This window comes from Lepidochelys kempii, chromosome 3 (assembly GCF_965140285.1).
Source record: "Lepidochelys kempii isolate rLepKem1 chromosome 3, rLepKem1.hap1, whole genome shotgun sequence".
Classification (NCBI taxonomy): Eukaryota; Metazoa; Chordata; order Testudines; family Cheloniidae; genus Lepidochelys; species Lepidochelys kempii.
In genome coordinates, this window is record NC_136382.1 from 30,389,937 (window position 1) to 30,409,195 (window position 19,259).

Here is a 19,259-nt window from a genome sequence, read left to right on the forward strand (position 1 = left end):
GAGCAATCGATTTCCTTCCCGGGCGGGGTCCCAACAGAAGATAATCCACCTCCTGATGCTGTGGCCGCTAAATCCACCATAGAGCCCGCGCCCAGTATCACTGAGAGCTCCCTCCCCACCCCCTTAACCCTCGAGTCTGATCGGGAGGCGCCACCATCCAGCTGCTTGCCTCCCGAAACCTAGAATCTCGCCCCTGCCCCTATCCAATTTACCTCCTGCAATGTTATTGCTGCCACTGGGGCTGTCTCCTTCCCTTTCCCAACTGATGACCCCCAGGGAGCAGCCTTTGTGTTCTCCTGCCCGGACCCATTAGGAGCTGCTATCTTCCCTCCACCGTCCCCTATCGCCCCAGAGCTTGAGGCGGGCCTAGAAGCTCCAGCCCATCAGGCACCCCGTCGGGGGTCCGCACCCTGCTTGTCCGTTTTAGTGGACCATGGGGCTGCACCAAGGGCCCCACTGGGGAACAACCGGAAAACTGTAACCCCACCCCCCCATGAGCTGCGAGGAGAGCTGCAGAAGTTTTTAGAGGATGTCCGTGGCTCCCGCAACAAGGTACAGCTTGCTCTCCAGCGATGGGGGGATTTTTTTCAAATCCTCCGGGCCACAAGGGCCCTCATGGGGGAAGGTAAAGGGATGGGGAAGCAGGATGCCACGGCCTACTGGCGGGTCCGCGTCTTCCGTGACCAATTACTCACCTACGGAATGGGTCAAGGACTGTTGCGCGGCCCGCTGGGGGATGCGAGCGTCCCTGCCAGTGAGGATCCCCCCTGGCCCTCCCCATGACACCTCTCACCATCGCAACGTTGAACACCCGGGGTTGTAGGGTGGCTCTCTGCAGGTCCCAGGTACTCCCCTTCCTTCGGGAGGGAGGTTACTCTGTGATTTTCCTGCAGGAGACCCATACGGATCCGACTGCCGAAGACAGTTGGGGGCTGGAGTGGGGGGACAGGGTCTACTTTAGCCATTCCAAGATTCGGCAGGCTGGAGTGGTGACCCTGTTCTCCCCCGACCTACGGCCTGAGGTGCTAGGGGTCGCCGAGACAGTGCCGGGTCGCCTGCTGCATCTCCGGGTCCGTATAGAGGGGCTCGTGGTTAACCTCGTTAACGTCTATGCCCCGACACCAGGCCCGGAGCGGCTGCAATTTTATCAGCAGGCATCCGCCTTCCTCGGCACCTTAGATTCTCACGAGTGCCTGGTCCTGGGAGGGAATTTTACTACCACCCTCTAGGGGCGAGACCGCTCGGGGACCGAGCAGAGCCTGGCCGCCGCGGACACCCTCCAGGAGATAGTTGAACATCACTCCCTAGTGGACATCTGGCGTGACCACCTCCCGGATGACACTTCCACGTTTACCTTTGTCCGGATGGAAGCCCATCGGTCGAGCCACTCCCGGTTGGACCGCATTTATTTATCACGCTTCCATCTCTCACGAGCCCATTCCTCCAGCATGCGGCTGGCCCCATTTTCTGACCATTACCTAGCCACCGTGACAGCCTCCCTCTGCACGGAGAGGCCGGGGCTGGCCTATTGGCATTTTAACAGCCTGTTGGAGGATGAAGGCTTCGTGACATCCTTCCAGGAATTCTGGCTGGCCTGGCGAGGGCAGCGGCGTGCCTTTCCCTTGGCGCAGCGATGGTGGGACCTGGGGAAGGTGCGCGCCCGGCTTTTCTGCCGTGACTACACCCGGGGCACCAGCCAATGGAGAAATGCGGCGATAGAGCAGTTGGAATGGGAGGTCTTAGAGCTGGAGAGGCGTTTGGCCACCAGCCCCGAAGACCCGCTCCTCTGCAGAGCGTGCCAGGAGAAGCGGGAGGCGCTCCAGGCCCTCAAGGACCATCGGGCCCGGGGCGCCTTTGTTTGATCCCGCATCCGCCTCCTTCGGGAGATGGATCGCGGCTCCCGCTTCTTCTATGCCCTGGAGAAAACGAGGGGGGCTAAGAAACACGTCACCTGCCTTCTTGCGGAAGACAGCACCCCCCTCACGGGTCCGGAGGAGATGTGTGGGAGGGCCCGTGACTTCTACGCAAACCTTTTCTCCCCGGACCCGACCGATCCTGACGCTTGCGAGGTGCTCTGGGAGGAACTCCCCACGGTCAGCGTGGGCGACCGAGACCGACTAGAGCTGCCTCTCACCCTGGCCGAGTTCTCGGAAGCCCTCCGTCGCATGCCCACCAATAAATCTCCGGGCATGGACGGGCTGACCGTGGAGTTTTACCGCGCGTTTTGGGACATCCTTGGCCCAGACCTAGTCACTGTCTGGGCTGAGTCCTTGCAGGGCGGGGTCCTCCCTCTGTCGTGCAGGCGAGCGGTGCTCGCCTTGCTGCCGAAGAAGGGGGACCTCCGCGATCTATGAAACTGGCGTCCCCTCTCACTCCTTAGCACGGATTATAAAATCGTAGCGAAAGCAATCTCGCTGCGGCTAGGGTCCGTGATGGCGGACGTGATCCACCCAGACCAGACCTATACTGTCCCGGGTCGCAGCATTTTTGACAACCTCTTTTTAGTCCGAGACCTTTTGGAACTCGGGCGGAGAGACGGTCTGTCGTTCGCCCTCCTGTCCCTAGATCAGGAGAAGGCGTTCAATAGGGTGGACCATGGGTACCCTCCTGAGCACTCTGCAGGCATTTGGCTTCGGACCCGAGTGTGTGGGTTTTCTCCGGGTGCTGTACACTTCTGCAGAGTGTCTGGTTAAGCTCAACTGGACCCTGACCGAACCGGTCAGCTTCGGGCGAGGAGTACGGCAGGGGTGCCCCCTCTCGGGCCAACTGTACACTCTGGCGATCGAACCCTTCCTCTGTCTCCTGCACAGAAGGTTGAAAGGGTTGGTGCTGCGGGAGCTGGAGCTGCAGCTGGTCCTGTTGGCGTATGCAGATGACGTGCTCCTCATGATCCAGGACCCTGGCAACTTGATGCGGGTGGAGGCTTGCCAGGCCATCTATTCGGCAGCCTCCTCCACCCGGGTCAACTGGGTCAAGAGCTCTGGCTTGGCGGTAGGAGACTGGCGGCAGGTGGGCTCCCTCCCACCCGCACTTCAGACCATCCGGTGGAGCGCGGGTCCGCTGCTCTACCTCGGCGTTTACCTTTCTACCACGCATCCCTCTCCGCCGGAAAACTGGGAAAATTTAGAGGGCGGGGTGATAGAGCAGCTCTGGAAATGGACGGGATTACTCTGATGTCTCTCCCTCCGAGGGAGAGCGCTGGTGCTTAATTAACTTGTCCTGTCCATGCTCTGGTACCAGCTCAACACTCTGGTCCTGGCCCCAGGTTTCCTGACCGACCTCCGGACATCGATTCTGGGTTTTTTTGGTCAGGAACGCACTGAGCCCCTGTAGGGGTTCTTCATCTACCCCTGAAGGAAGGAGGACAGGGCCTGAAGTGTCTATACACTCAGGTCCGTGTCTTCCGCCTCCAGGCCCTACAGAGGCTCCTCTATCGTGCAGGCAGTTCGGCGTGGAGCACACTGGCGCACGCCATCCTGCGCCGCATCCGAGGGCTCCGATATGACCGGCAGCTCTTTTATCTCCGTCCGGGAGGACTTCCGCGAGACCTCTCCGGGCTGCCAGTCTTCTACCAGGACCTCCTCCGGACTTGGAAACTGTTTTTAATGACCAGGTCTGTGGCGGCCGCCGAGGGGGTAGATCTCCTCGCGGAGCCCCTTCTACACAACCCCCAGCTCTGTGTGCAGGTGGTGGAGTCCTTCTCGGTACGCCAGAGCTGAATCCTGGCAGAAGTCACGAGAGTCGGAGACCTCCTGGACTACGACCAGGGAGACTGGCTGGATCCCCTGACACTCGCCCGGCACATGGGGCTCTCCAGACCTTGCCCCCCCAGCGCGTACTTCAGGAGGCAAAGGCCGCTTTGCCGCCCGCTGCTTGAGCTTACCTTGACCGGGTCCTGCTCAAGGGCATGCCCTGCCCACCCTCTATCCTAGGCCCGCCGGACCTTTTAATTGGACCCCTGTCCCGCAGACCCAATCAACCCCCTCACCCCTTCACTGCAAGCCGGCTGCATGAACTGCAGCCGGTACGCTTCCAAACCGCGCCAAGGAAACATCTATACACGCTCATGCTCCACACCCTTCACGCCCTCACCCTAGTGTCACGCCCTGACACAAAGTGGCGAGACCTTCTGCCACCTTTGGAGGGTGAGCAGCCCCGGTGGACCAGCCTATAGTCCACCTTGGTTCCGAGGCCCATCGGGGATATCAGTTGGCGGCTCCTTCATGGAGCTGTGAGCACAGGCACATACTTGGCGCAGTTCACCCCCGTCCCAGATACTTGTCCCTTTTGTGGAGTGAGGGAAACCCTGGCGCACATATATTTGGAGTGTGCCAGGCTGCAGCCCCTGTTCCAGCTCCTCACAAATCTCCTATTATGTTTTTGGTTGCATTTTTCCCCTCACCTTTTTATTTATGCACTCCCCATCTGTGGCCTCACAAAGTCGCGGGATCTCCTAGTTAACCTCCTCCTGGCCTTGGCTAAAATGGCCACCTATAAAACCAGAGAGAGGAGGTTGGCCGATGGAGTTTCCTTTGACTGTGGGGCCGTTTTCCGATCCTCTGTCCGTTCACGTATCCGGGTGAAGTTCCTCTGGGCAGCGTCCACCGACTCCCTTGATGCTTTAGAGGAGCGGTGGGCGCTGTCTGAGGTTCTCTGCTCGGTGTCCCCATCCGGGTCCCTTTGTTTGACCCTTTGATTGGGGGAGAGAGTAAAGGACCCCAGCCCCAGCCATTGCTGCTGCGGACACCATCTAGGAGGGGTCCTTTCACACGTGGGTGCACGTGCACCCCCCCACCCCGATTGTCCATCCTCCCACCCCGCTTGTCCACCCCACAGCCTGCCCCTCTTGTTGGGTGCTTTCAGAGGAGGGAATTGTTGGTGACACTTGGGCGTGGCGCCAGGTAACTCAAGGGGGTGGAAGACCACGAGAGTCGAGGAAGCCCCCTCGCTCTGGGCCACCAGGTAACTCGGAAGGGTGGAAGACCACGAGAGTCGAGGAAGCCTCCCGCTCTGGGCCCAGGCAAGCTTGAACACTTCCCTCCCCTGAAGCTAATGCGAAAACAATTGTGATTGGTTGCTGTGTTACACATTGCATATGCTGCTGTTTTTACTTTGTAAGTGTGTTATGCAAATAAAAAAAACATCTTTTGCTTCAAAAAAAAATTACTCTCCTGTAGCCATCTGGCCCGACCCTGTCACATATCCCCCCCTCTGCTCAACACTATGGGGTTGGGAAACTTGGGACATCAGGCAGTGTACTCGTGACAAGCCATCTGCATTGCCGTGGTGGCTTCCAGCCCAGTGTTGTATGGTGAATTGGAAAGGTTGTAGGGACAGAAACCATCTGGTCACCCTTGCATTCCAGTGTTTTTGAGGTACTAGGATCTGCTGTACCTTCTGCCCCTGTACTGGAGCAACCCGGTATAAAAGAGATTCTTCTTCGTTATGAAGTAGGATCCTGGTCCCTGGGTTTTCCCTTCCACGGGGACCCCATCTATTTTGGTCACCTCCTTCCTAATGCTGTCGTACCTTGGGTCTTTGGCCTGATCCCGTCCAAAATTTCCTCTCCCGGGGCTAATCTGCCCAAGATCTCGGGGGCCAGTCTCTGTTGCCTCTACTGGTTCAGAGGCGTTAGGGTCAGACTCGGGTGCTTCTCCCTCCTGGGTGGCCTCCTTTTCAGCTGCTCGGGTCTGCCTACCTAGGAGAGCGACCTCTGGCTTTGGGCCAGTATTCGGGTTCCCAAGGCCTTAGCTGCCCTTCTTTCCCTTTTCGTCTTTCTATGCTGTCTGGGAATGGAGAACAAATCTGGGGCTATTTCAGAGAAGGCTGAGAGTTGACAGTAGAAGGCTGAGAGTTGACAGTCTACTGTGGATGCCTCACTACTTTCAGGGCTTCCCCCTTTCTCCAATTCCCCTACTGGGAGTAATTCTTCAAACCCTGGGAAGTCCCTCCCTATGAGCACCGGGTACGGGAGTTTAGGGACTACACCTGCTGCTACCTCAGTAGTGTTCCCCTGAATCTCGATTTTTACTGGGATGGTGGGGTAATAACCAACTGTCCCATGGACGCATGTTATCGCCGTACGCTTAGCCCACAGCAGCTGACTACGCTTCACGAGCTTCCCCGAGACAAGCGTGATAGCACTCCCCGAATCGACCAGTGCTGTGGTCTCTACCCCATTTAGCTTCACTGGTCTGGTGTACATATGTGGGGTTAGTGAGACCCCCCCACAAGGTGGATTAGGGAGCACGGGTCTGCCCAGTTCCCTGGGTTAAACTAGCAGCACCAAGCCCTAGAACGCAGGTGACTGGGCCACCAGGAGAGCCCAGGTAGAAAAAGAGAGGGGCTGAAGGCCCACCAGAAGCCACAAAGAGTTGGAGCACTGAGAGGGAAGAGGCACCCAATGAGAGGAGAAATATAATTGACCATGTGTTGCACATGCAAGAACGGATAGCCCGGGTCACCCCTAATGTACGGGAACATTTGGAAAAGGCACAGGAGGCCCAGCGAACCCATTACAATCGCCAGGCTAAAGTCCGACAGTTCCAACCAGGGGATCAGGTGATGGTGTTGGTACCCATGGCAGAAAGCAAGCTTTTGGCCCAATGGCAGGGGCCCTATCAGGTGGTTGAACCCGTGGGGGAAGTAACCTACAAGGTGTGGCAGCCAGGACGCCGGAAACAAGAACAAATTTATCACATTAACCTCTTAAAGCCTTGGCACCAACGAGAGGCGTGTGTAGTGGCCCAAGAGACCCCGATCCAGGGAAATAACATGCAGGAGCAGATCAGGATATCCACTGATCTGACACCAAACCAGAATGCTGTATTAAGTCTGGCCCATAGTCATCTTTTTGGAGAGCATTTGGGGGTAGAAAAGACCTACTTAACCTGAGGCTAATATATCTGCCTTCTGTTACTCTCCTGTAGCCATCCGGGCCGACCCTGTCACAACGTGAACTGACAAGCTGTACAGATTGGCCATCACTTCCACACAAAGGTCTCAGTGATAGTGTCTGAAAGGTTTAGTTCAAACAACTGCTATTTACAAGAGAAGGAAAAGAAGCTTTCAGGTCTTTAAACCCCAATCATAACCTATGAGAAATCTTCTTTGACCTGCCTTGGGAATAATTCTGATTTCTCAATTTATTATAATAATCCTACCTATGATGTTCCAAATTAAAAATGAGGTAATAAAATTGTTTTAAAACGCTGAATAATTGCAGAATCCTAGTACCTTGAAGTGGAAAATACCTACTAAACCATCCAGAGCCTCCCACTGTGGGTGCAGGATTGTGCATTTCATTTCCTAGTGGATCTTTACTAGTGTGGTGAAAAATCTAGTTTTAAATGTCCCAAGCAATAGTGCTTCTACGACTTCCCTTGTGAGACTACGCCATACCATAACAGATCTTTGTCAGAAAGCTTTCCGACACCAGGTTAAACTTTCACAAAAAATATCATATTAACCCCCTGGCATCCTGTAAAAATTTAAGCTCTGGCCCACCCAGAAGAAACCAAATGCCATAGGCAAGGAGTCCACATGTAGAATTAAGAGGAACTGTAGGACAGAGCTCCAGCTTAAATACCTACTGGTCTCAAATGTAGCAGTATGTACACTAGTGCAACTTTCTGGAGTATTTGTGTCCTATCTTCTTGCATGATATGGCACTCAGAGAGTCTGGTCTACAGAGAGGCCTCACATATAGCTAGAGCAGCATATCTCAAACTGGGGTCTGCGGACCCCTGGGGGTCTGCAAGTGTACTCCAGGGGGTCCGTGGGCCCTGCTGATCAACTCTTCCCCCTCCCTCCCTCAACTCTTCCCTGTCTCCCAGCGCCTTCTGCATGCCGGGGGGGAACAGCTGTTCCATGGCATGGAGGAGGCGCTGAGAGACAGAGGGAGGAGCAGGGACGGGACGTGCTCAGGAGGGGACGGAATCGTGGCCAGAGCTGCCGGCCCCACTCATCAACTCCTCCCCCTCCCTCTCAGTGCCTCCTGAATGCCACAGAACAGCTGTTCCCCAGTTTGCAGGAGGTGCAGGGATGGGGCGCACTTGTGGGAGGGGGCAGAATCATCTCCAGGGCCCGCCAGCCCCGCTGATCAACTCCTCCCCCTCCCTTCCAGTGCCTCCTGCATGCCACGGAACAGCTGTTCAGTGGTGTGCAGGAGGTGCTGGGAAGGAAGGGGAGGGAAAAGGAGGTGGAGTGGGGGTGAGAAGAAGTAGGCCCTTGGGATAGGGATGGAGTGGGGGCAGGGTCTGGGATTGAGGGGTGGGGTTGGGGGTCTGCAAAAATTTTGAAATCAATCTGGGCTTGGGTTACTAAAGTTTGAGAACTGCTAAGTATTCTAGTGCTGAGGTGAGTTCTGTACAACTGGAGTCAAGGTAATTAAATCAGGTGACTTTACAGGTGGAAGGACACAAGGAACAGTGCCAATGAACTTTCAAAATAAAAAACTCTTTAAAACATTCCCAAAATAATTTTCCTGTAAAACACATGGAAGGAGCAATGTTGTGGTGGTACGTGGTATAAAATGTATTGGCATTTGTTTGAACTCACTTGCACGTGTGGCTTAAGCCCAGGCCCATCCCAAATGTTGTCCATTAAAGCTTAATACCACACAACATCAGAAAGAAAAGGAGTACTTGTGGCACCTTAGAGACTAACCAATTTATTTGAGCATGAGCTTTCGTGAGTTACAGCTCATTTCATCGGATGCATACCGTGGAAACTGCAGAAGACATTATATACACACAGAGACCATGAAACAATACCTCCTCCCACCCCACTGTCCTGCTGGTAATAGCTTATCTAAAGTGATCATCAAGTTGGGCCATTTCCAGCACAAATCCAGGTTTTCTCACCCCCCCCCCCCAAACTCACTCTCCTGCTGGTAATAGCCCATCCAAAGTGACAACTCTCCCTACAATGTGTATGATAATCAAGGTGGGCCATTTCCTGCACAAATCCAGGCTTTCTCACCCCCCCCCCCCCGCCCCCTTCCCGGACACACACACACAAACTCACTCTCCTGCTGGCAATAGCTCATCCAAACTGACCACTCTCCAAATTTAAACCCAAGTTTAACCAGAACGTCTTGGGGGGGGTGGGGGTGTAGGAAAAAACAAGGGGAAATAGGCTACCTTGCATAATGACTTAGCCACTCCCAGTCTCTATTTAAGCCTAAATTAATAGTATCCAATTTGCAAATGAATTCCAATTCAGCAGTTTCTCGCTGGAGTCTGGATTTGAAGTTTTTTTGTTTTAAGATAGCGACCTTCCATGTCTGTGATTGCGTGACCAGAGAGATTGAAGTGTTCTCCGACTGGTTTATGAACGTTATAATTCTTGACATCTGATTTGTGTCCATTTATTCTTTTACGTAGAGACTGTCCAGTCTGACCAATGCAAACGGCAGAGGGGCATCGCCGGCACACGACGGCACACATCACACTGGTGGATGTGCAGGCGAACGAGCCCCCGACAGTGTGGCCGATGTCACCAGGCCCTGCGATGGTGTCTCCCGAACAGACACGTGGGCACAGCTGGCAACGGGCCCCGCTGCAAGGATAAGTTCCTGGGCCAGTGGCCCTGCCATGCGGCACGTGGTTGCCGGTGAGCATCCGCTTCAGGCCGCGGGGCGGTCCGCAGGCAAGGACCGGCCCGCCCCCAAAGACCCGCGAGAGTGCTGGGCCATCCCCCAGGACAGGCTGCAGATCCCCAACAATGCATTGGAGGGGTCCCAGTTGGGGGCCGAAGGTGACGGCCAGTGGCGCTCTGCCACTTCCTTTGCTAGGCCTGTCCTGCAGTAGGCGACCTCCGGGAACTCCTCTGGCTCCACCAACCTGCCTCTTCACCTCCGCAGGTGGGCACTGCAGTTGCAAGAAAGCTTGACAGAGATCTTGCAGGTGCCTGTCTCCGCCTGAGGGGCCGGAGCAAACGCGGCTGCATCGCAGAGCCCGGCTGCAGACGATGGACCGTGCGGTGCGGCCAGGGTGAAAGCCGGAGGCATGCAGGCAGGAACAGCGGTCAGCAGGCCTCCGGTATAGGGTGGTGTTTATGTGACCATTGTTTATTAGCACTGTAGTGTCCAGGAAGTGGATCTCTTGTGTGGACTGGACCAGGCTGAGGTCGATGGTGGGATGGAAATTGTTGAATTCCTCAAGGGCTTCCCCTCCATGGGTCCATGTCTTGAAGGTAGCTGGGAGTGCTGGATAGGTCGGAATATGAACAAGAGGCTGCTCGGCAGCTCTCCAACACCACTTTCTACAAGCCATTACCCTATGATCCCACTGAGAGTTACCAAAAGCAACTACAGCATTTGCTCAAGAAACTTCCTGAAAAAGCACAACATCAAATCCGCACAGACACACCCCTGGAACCCCGACCTGAGATATTCTATCTACTACCCAAGATCCATAAACCTGGTAATCCTGGGCGCCCCATCATCTCAGGCATTGGCACCCTGACAGCAGGATTGTCTGGCTATGTAGACTCCCTCCTCAGGCCCTACGCTACCAGCACTCCCAGCTACCTTCGAGGCACCACTGACTTCCTGAGGAAACTTCAATCCATCGGTGATCTTCCTGATAACACCATCCTGGCCACTATGGATGTAGAAGCCCTCTACACCAACATTCCACACAAAGATGGACTACAAGCCGTCAAGAACACTATCCCCGATAATGTCACGGCTAACCTGGTGGGTGAACTTTATGACTTTGTCCTTACCCATAACTATTTTACATTTGGGGACAATGTATACCTTCGGATCGGCAGCGCTGCTGTGGGTGCCCGCATGGCCCCAGAGTGTGCCAACATTTTTATGGCTGGTTTGGGGCAGCGCTTCCTCAGCTCTCGTCCCCTAAAGCCCCTGCTCTACTTGCACTATATTGATGACATCTTCATCTGGACCCATGGAGGGGAAGCCCTTGAGGAATTCCACCATGATTTCAACAATTTCCATCCCACCATCGACCTCAGCCTGGTCCAGTCCACACAAGAGATCCACTTCCTGGACACTACAGTGCTAATAAACAATGGTCACATAAACACCACCCTATACCGGAGGCCTGCTGACCGCTGTTCCTGCCTGCATGCCTCCGGCTTTCACCCTGGCCGCACCGCACGGTCCATCGTCTGCAGCCGGGCTCTGCGATGCAGCCGCGTTTGCTCCGGCCCCTCAGGCGGAGACAGGCACCTGCAAGATCTCTGTCAAGCTTTCTTGCAACTGCAGTGCCCACCTGCGGAGGTGAAGAGGCAGGCTGGTGGAGCCAGAGGAGTTCCCGGAGGTCGCCTACTGCAGGACAGGCCTAGCAAAGGAAGTGGCAGAGCGCCACTGGCCGTCACCTTCGGCCCCCAACTGGGACCCCTCCAATGCATTGTTGGGGATCTGCAGCCTGTCCTGGGGGATGGCCCAGCACTCTCGCGGGTCTTTGGGGGCGGGCCGGTCCTTGCCTGCGGACCGCCCCGCGGCCTGAAGCGGATGCTCACCGGCAACCACGTGCCGCATGGCAGGGCCACTGGCCCAGGAACTTATCCTTGCAGCGGGGCCCGTTGCCAGCTGTGCCCACGTGTCTGTTCGGGAGACACCATCGCAGGGCCTGGTGACATCGGCCACACTGTCGGGGGCTCGTTCGCCTGCACATCCACCAGTGTGATGTGTGCCGTCGTGTGCCGGCGATGCCCCTCTGCCGTTTGCATTGGTCAGACTGGACAGTCTCTACGTAAAAGAATAAATGGACACAAATCAGATGTCAAGAATTATAACGTTCATAAACCAGTCGGAGAACACTTCAATCTCTCTGGTCACGCAATCACAGACATGGAAGGTCGCTATCTTAAAACAAAAAAACTTCAAATCCAGACTCCAGCGAGAAACTGCTGAATTGGAATTCATTTGCAAATTGGATACTATTAATTTAGGCTTAAATAGAGACTGGGAGTGGCTAAGTCATTATGCAAGGTAGCCTATTTCCCCTTGTTTTTTCCTACACCCCCACCCCCCCAAGACGTTCTGGTTAAACTTGGGTTTAAATTTGGAGAGTGGTCAGTTTGGATGAGCTATTGCCAGCAGGAGAGTGAGTTTGTGTGTGTGTGTCCGGGAAGGGGGCGGGGGGGGGGGGGTGAGAAAGCCTGGATTTGTGCAGGAAATGGCCCACCTTGATTATCATACACATTGTAGGGAGAGTTGTCACTTTGGATGGGCTATTACCAGCAGGAGAGTGAGTTTGGGGGGGGGGGGGTGAGAAAACCTGGATTTGTGCTGGAAATGGCCCAACTTGATGATCACTTTAGATAAGCTATTACCAGCAGGACAGTGGGGTGGGAGGAGGTATTGTTTCATGGTCTCTGTGTGTATATAATGTCTTCTGCAGTTTCCACGGTATGCATCCGATGAAGTGAGCTGTAACTCACGAAAGCTCATGCTCAAATAAATTGGTTAGTCTCTAAGGTGCCACAAGTACTCCTTTTCTTTTTGTGAATACAGACTAACACGGCTGTTACTCTGAAACACAACATCAGGTATTCCTTGTATGCATCAACAAAGTCTTAAATTTTGACACCACCTTCTCATTGGTATAGACACCTCTAATACAAGGTTCTATTCTGAAAAGTAATGTTGTAAGATGGCATTGTGTAGCTCTGTGTGTGTTTCTGACTTGCTGATCATATCTGCTCAGTTCACAAATAAATGATATTTTGTAACTGCCAGTACTGCTTACTCACCCAGGGCTTGATAGATAGGCTATTTCCATATAATTCATGCATAAGTAATAATTCTGTAGGTCAAACAATCTCTCAGTCATATGCTAGGAGAAGGAAGTGAGGGGACAGGGAGCAGCTATTTCCATATAATTCATGCATAAGTAATAATTCTGTAGGTCAAACAATCTCTCAGTCATATGCTAGGAGAAGGAAGTGAGGGGACAGGGAGCAGGGGGGTGGAATGGGGCAGGGGTCCTGGGGGTGGGGGGCAGTCAGGAAGGAGGGGGGGTTGGATGGGGCGGCGGGAGGTCCAGGGCCGGTCAGGGGACCGGGAGCAGGGGGGCTGGATGGGGCAGGGGTGCCCGGGGGGCCATCAGGGAAGGAGGGGGTGTTGGATGTGGCAGGAGTCCCAGGAGGGCCATCAGGGGGCGAGAAGCAGGGGGATCAGATAGTGGTCAGGGGCCGGGCCACGCCTGACTGTTTGGGGTGGCACAGCCTCCCCTAACCGGCTCTCCATACAATTTCAGAAACCCGATGCAGCCCTCAGGCCAAAAATTTTGCCCACCCCTGGTGTAGCATGAAGTCAACAAGGACTGTGCAAGTGCATAAAGTTCCATGTGTACTTACATCTTTGCAAAACTGGGCCACAGTCAGCAGCTACGACCCTGAACAGACCAAGATGTGTGACGAGAAAAGATGCCATTTTTACATAAAGAAAAGGAGTACTTGTGGCACCTTAGAGACTAACCAATTTATTTGAGCATAAGTTGTTGTGATGCTCAATGCTCAATCGTGATGCATCCGATGAAGTGAGCTGTAGCTCACGAAAGCTTATGCTCAAATAAATGTGTTAGTCTCTAAGGTGCCAAAAGTACTCCTTTTCTTTTTGGGTTCATTTAGTTATAGTTGGGTTCATTTAGTTAATCAACTGCAAGGTAGGATACAATACCACTGTCAGTTCTAAAAGTGTGCATTGTACAAACCAGTGTTTTGAATATTTGAAATGTGGTACTCCAGTTAGTTTCTTTTTATTCAACATATTTAAAATTGGGTTTTAGTTTTTTAATTATATTTTGTTTTAATAGCTGCAACTGCATAATACTTTGCATTCCCTCAGCTCCTTCTATATAACTCTTTAAAAGGATGCTTTACAAACTTCTTGAGCATGCTCCTGTGAGGTAGGTAAGGAATTTTATCCCCGATCTAGATGAGAAAACTGAGGAGAGAAATTAGGTTGCAAAAAAGCTACAGATGAAGCCAAGGGGAAAGCAATGAACTGAACTGTGGTCTCGTGTCTTAATAACTGCACCATCCTTCCATTCAAGCCTACACTTGCTGGTAAATATTGTACTGAATGCTGTCTTTATAATTTACATCCAAATAACAGTTATTGTATTATGGGATTCTCAGCTAGACACTTAGAGACAGATGCTGCAAATTGGTGCTATCTAAGACACACAAAGTGGCCAGTTCAGGAGACAATTGAGGCCACAGTGTGGACAGGTCTAAACTGCTAAGGAGGCAAATAATGTCCTTTATTATTTGTGGTGCAACTGCAGCTGGGGCTGATGCCTCACATAAGAGAGAGACAGATCCTGCCACAAGGAATTCACAATCCAGAGTTCAGACACCACAGAAATAGAATAGGGTGCAGTGGGCAGAGTCACATATAAAATCAGCTTTTTAAGACCCCAGTTTAAGAGATGCTGAGCACTCAAGCCCTACTCCGAACTTTTATAATAGTAATAAATTAGCTTATTGTAGGCTTCATAGCAGAAGGGTGATTGGATTGAAGGTGGAGGCTTGGTTCAGAGGTTTATGTAGGTTGCAGTTTACCAATGACTTTACTCTCAAACATAATCCAAAAGTTGTGACTCCAGTTCAACAGATTTAAACATCAGTGCATCTGCTCCTTCTATATAAAGCATTGCCAATAAAGCGCAGCACCACCTGTCTGACTGAGTCTGTCAGCTTAGGAATCATTATTACTTCTTGCAAGTGCTTGTGATGAGAATAGCACCAGAGCAGTTGCGTGCACTTTACAAAGTTGAGCAAACTTATTGCAAAAATGGAGCATACAATTCTCTGCTTCTTATTTGTATGACAGTAGCACCTAGAGGTGCCAGTCAGGATTGGGGGCCTCATTGTGCTGTGTAAACACAAATCAAAAAGACAGTTTCTGCTCCAAAGAATTTACAGTCTAAATTAAGACAGGATGCACCAGCTGCCAAGAAAGATAATTGAGTGGGTGGGGGGTAGTGGATGAAGCTGACAACAGTAGGAAGGTCAAGTTACACAGACTAACTCCATAAATAAATAGGTTTTCAAGTCAAGGCTTTTTAAAATAAGCCTTGATTGGTTACCATTCCCTGGGGAATTGTGGCATTACCAGGAGTTCAAAACTACTGCCCCTGAGCGCTAACTGTTGACTAACGTTTAAGGTAAGTCATATGAGCCTGGGCCAAAATGGGTTTACTTTTAAGCACACATCTACAGGATCTCTTTGTTAGAGCAAATAGGGTATTTCATAAGAGGGTAATTGTAAGGATTTTTAATTTAAAACAGCATTCCATTTCCAATTGAAGTCAGGCAAGCTTAGCGTAGCCAGCCCCCTGGGCTGGGGCCTGCTTTAAGAATGAAACCAAGGTAAAGGATTATCCCATTTCACTTAAAACATGCTTTCTGGGGAATGGAAACTGTCATAAGTATAAAGGGAAGGGTAACCACCTTTCTGTATACAGTGTTATAAAATCCCTCCTGGCCAGAGCAACATCCTGTTACCTGTAAAGGGTTAAGAAGCTTAGCTAACCTGGCTGGCACCTGACCCAAAGGACCAATAAGGGAACAAGATACTTTCAAATCTTGGGGGGGGAGGCTTTAGTTTGTGCTCTTTGTTTATGTGTTTGTTCTCTCTTGGGACTGAGAGAGCCAGACAGAAATCCATCTTCTCCAACCCATCCTAATCCAAGTCTCCAATATTGCAACCAGCATAGGTAAACCGGGAAAGGCGGATTAGTTTATCTTTTGTTTTATGTGACTATTCCTGGTGTTAAGAGGGATATTTATTCCTGTTTTCTGTAACTTTAAGGTTTTGCCCAGAAGGGGATCCTCTATGTTTTGAATCTAAATACCCTATAAAGTATTTTCTATTCTGATTTTACAGAGGTGATTCTTTTACCTTTTCTTTAATTAAAATTCTTCTTGTAAGAACCTGATTGATTTTTCATTGTTCTGAAGATCCAGGGTTTGGGTCTGTGTTCACCTGTACAACTTGGTGAGGATTGTTATCAAGCCTTCCCCAGGAAAGGGGGTGTAGGACTTGGGGCGAGGTTTTGGGGGAAGACATCTCCAAGTGGGCTCTTTCCCTGTTCTTTGTTTAAATCGCTTGGTGGTGGCAGCGTACTGTTTAAGGTCAACACAAAAAGTTTCTACCTTGGTGAAGTTTTTAACCTAAGCTGGTAAGAATAAGCTTAAGGGGTCTTTCAGGTCCCCACATCTGTACCCTAGAGTTCAGAGTGGGGGAGGAACCTTGACAGAAACTTATAAAAGATTTGCTGAAAGTACATGAGGTACCAGCCTGTTCGGTTGGACTAAAGCCCAGGCCTGGAAGCCCAGGTCTCCCCGCTGCGCTGATACTGGTGGTGGTGAAGATGCAGCGCGGGGAATCCCCGGCTGGCTGCCCAGGGGGGCTGGGAAGTTGCTGCACGTTGAAGCTGGCGGGAGCTTTGCAAGTTCTCGGTGGGCTACAGGGAGACGCCGCCTTTTCCATAAGGATTCAGGAGCGGGGCGCGCGTCCCTCCTTCCACTCACAGTCAGGACCCGCCCTCAGCAAACTTCAGCCGGGGGAACAACTCGTCCTCAGCCCTGGGCTCGCGTGTGAAGCCGGCCGGGCCCACGGAGAGCGGGCAAAGCGGGGCGAGCTCCCCGTGCCAAGAAGTCCCGCGGCCCCAGGCCGGGAGCAAAGGCAAGGCCTGGCCACGGCCCCCCTGCCCCGGTCTCTTACCCGCTCAGCTCCAGCACCAGGCTCTCCAGGCTGACGCCGCGCGCGGAGCGGGCCGCCAGCACGGCCGCCAGCTGCGGCAGCTTGATCACCGTGCACACGAGCAGCGTGCTCCAGTGGGCCGCGGCCAGCAGCGCCTCCATGGCGCCGCGCTCTGGCCGGGGGCGCCTCCCTTCCCTTCCCTTCCCTTCCGCTGGCAGGCGCCGCGGGGCCAGCCCGAGCCCAGCTGGGGCGGGGAGCCACGCTGCAAATCCGGAACGGGAGCTGGGAGCAGCGGGGCCCCCGGCATTGCTGGGCGGGGTGTGGCCCGGGGGGGGGCCCCGGCACAGCCTCGGGGGGGGCGGGTGTGGCCCGGGGGGGGGGGGCCCGGCACAGCCTCGGGGGGGGCGGGTGTGGCCCGGGGGGGGGCCCGGCACAGCCTCGGGGGGGGGGGGCGGGTGTGGCCCGGGGGGGGGCCCGGCACAGCCTCGGGGGGGGGGGCGGGTGTGGCCCGGGGGGGGGCCCGGCACAGCCTCGGGGGGGGGGGCGGGTGTGGCCCGGGGGGGGGCCCCGGCACAGCCTCGGGGGGGGGCGGGTGTGGCCCGGGGGGGGGCCCCGGCACAGCCCCCGGGGGCGGGAGTGGGTGTGGCCCGGGGGGGGCCCCCGGCACAGCCTGGGGGGGTGCGGGGGCGGGAGGGGCCCCGGCACAGCCTGGGGGGGGGCGGGAGCGGGTGTGGCCCTGGGGGGGCCCCGGCACAGCCTGGGGGGGGGGAGCGGGTGTGGCCCTGGGGGGGCCCCGGCACAGCCTCCGGGGGCTGGCATTGGGGAATCCCGGCTCTCAGCCCGGGCAGGGACTGGGGCGAGGATGTTGCACTGGAGAGCCCTAAGGGCTCCCCTCCCAGCTAGGGTTGCCAACTTTCCTGGCACAAAAGGAACACCCTCGGCCCGCCACTCCATGCCCCTCCCTTTGTCGCTCCTTCTCCCCGACCCAGCCTCACTCACTTTCGCTGCTGGGCTGGGACAGGGGGGATGAGGGCTCCGGCTGGGGCGGGGATCCAGGCTCTGGGGTGGGGATGAGGGATTTGGCGTGCAGGAGGGCACTCGGGGCTAGGACTGAGGGGTTTGGAGCGTGGGAGGGGGATCAGGGCTGGTGCAGGGGGTTGGGGCAATGGGGGGGGTGAGAACTCTCGCTGGGGGTGTGGGCTGGGGCAGGGGGATGAGGACTCTGGCTGGGATGGGGGTCCAGTCTCTGGGATGGGACTGAGGGGTTTGGAGGGGGATCAGGGCTGGGCAGGGGGTTGGGGTGGGGGGAGTGAGAACTCCGGCTGGGGGTATGGGCTCTGGGCTGGGGCAGGGGGATGAGGGGTTTGGAGTGCAGTGGGGTGTTCCGGGCCGGGACTGAGGGGTTTAGAGGGTGGGAGGGGAATCAGGGCTGGGGCAGGGGGTTGGGGGCAGTGAGAACTCCAGCTGGGGGTGTGGGCTCGGGGATGAGGGATTTGGGGTGCAGGAGGGTACTCCAGGCTGGAATTGAGGGGTTCGGAGGACGGGAGGGGGTTAGGGGTGCAGGATCCAGGCAGCGCTTACCTCCATCAGCTCCAGAAGCAGCTACTTGTCCTCCCTCCTGCTTGTACGTGGAGGTGCGGCCAGGCAGCTCTGCACGCTGCCCCATCCGCAGGCGCCTCCCTCACAGCTCCCATTGGCCGCTACGTTTTGGGAGCCCCGCGGAGCGGAGGCCAGCCTGCCAGCCCCACTCTGCGTGCCGCAAACCAGACATTCCCTGTGCTGACCAGAGCCGCCAGGATCCCTTTTCGACTGGGAGGGTGGATTTCATTTAAGTGCATAACTCCCATGAAAATCCCACTAGATGCCTGTTTGCATCTTTAGGCACGCAAATACCTTTAAAAATCTTAATCTCCACATCTGTAAAATGATGAGATTGTGCTGAGCATTGATTAATGATTGTAAAGAGCTTGGAAATCAATAGCAAAAAATTTTCTACAGCAAGGACTCACAAACATGCTGATTTTCTTATTTGGATGAAACTATATTAGTTAAATCTCCATTTTCTCCCATCAGATTCTTAGCCGGTCTCATTGTGCCAAGATTATAGGATTACAGGAATACTGGCTGTAAGTAACATTCAGCTAAACAAGTGTCTAGGTCAAAAAAGGATGTTGGGAAGGATACCTAAAATTATACAGAGAAAAGATGGGATTCTTGAAATTTTGTAACAGATCTATACTTGTTCATAAGAAATGTGGTAGAAAATGCTTGCCTTTTTTGATTACCTAAGCATTACATATTAGTCCCAGGGTGGATTTGATTTAAATCATGATTGATTTAAATCACTAGTCAGGAAGATTTGATTTAATCATGGATTTCTACATAAAAGTGCATTCTTGTTGGTTGGTATACCCTTAATACATATTCTTCACAACTCAGAGATAGATGTAGGTTTCATTTGTAGAAGGTACACACTATACATTTTAAGTGATTTTTTTTAAAAATATACTTTTCAGATTAGTTTTACAGCTACATCAGAAAATGAATGGTTGATTGGTTATTTCATTTA

At 53.8% G+C, this 19,259-nt stretch overlaps 1 protein-coding gene across 1 annotated transcript in view; it reads right to left on the reverse strand.

Annotated features, from left to right (window-relative positions):
- Positions 1 to 16,934, reverse strand: part of SLC66A3 (solute carrier family 66 member 3) — a 30,344-nt gene extending 13,410 nt beyond the window's left edge. Inside the window, exon 1 of the mRNA XM_073336012.2 lies at positions 16,712 to 16,934. Coding sequence (XP_073192113.2) covers positions 16,712 to 16,851 — 140 coding nt within the window. The 5' untranslated portion in view covers positions 16,852 to 16,934. The remainder of the gene's footprint in view (positions 1 to 16,711) is intronic.
- Positions 16,935 to 19,259: the final 2,325 nt, after the last annotated feature.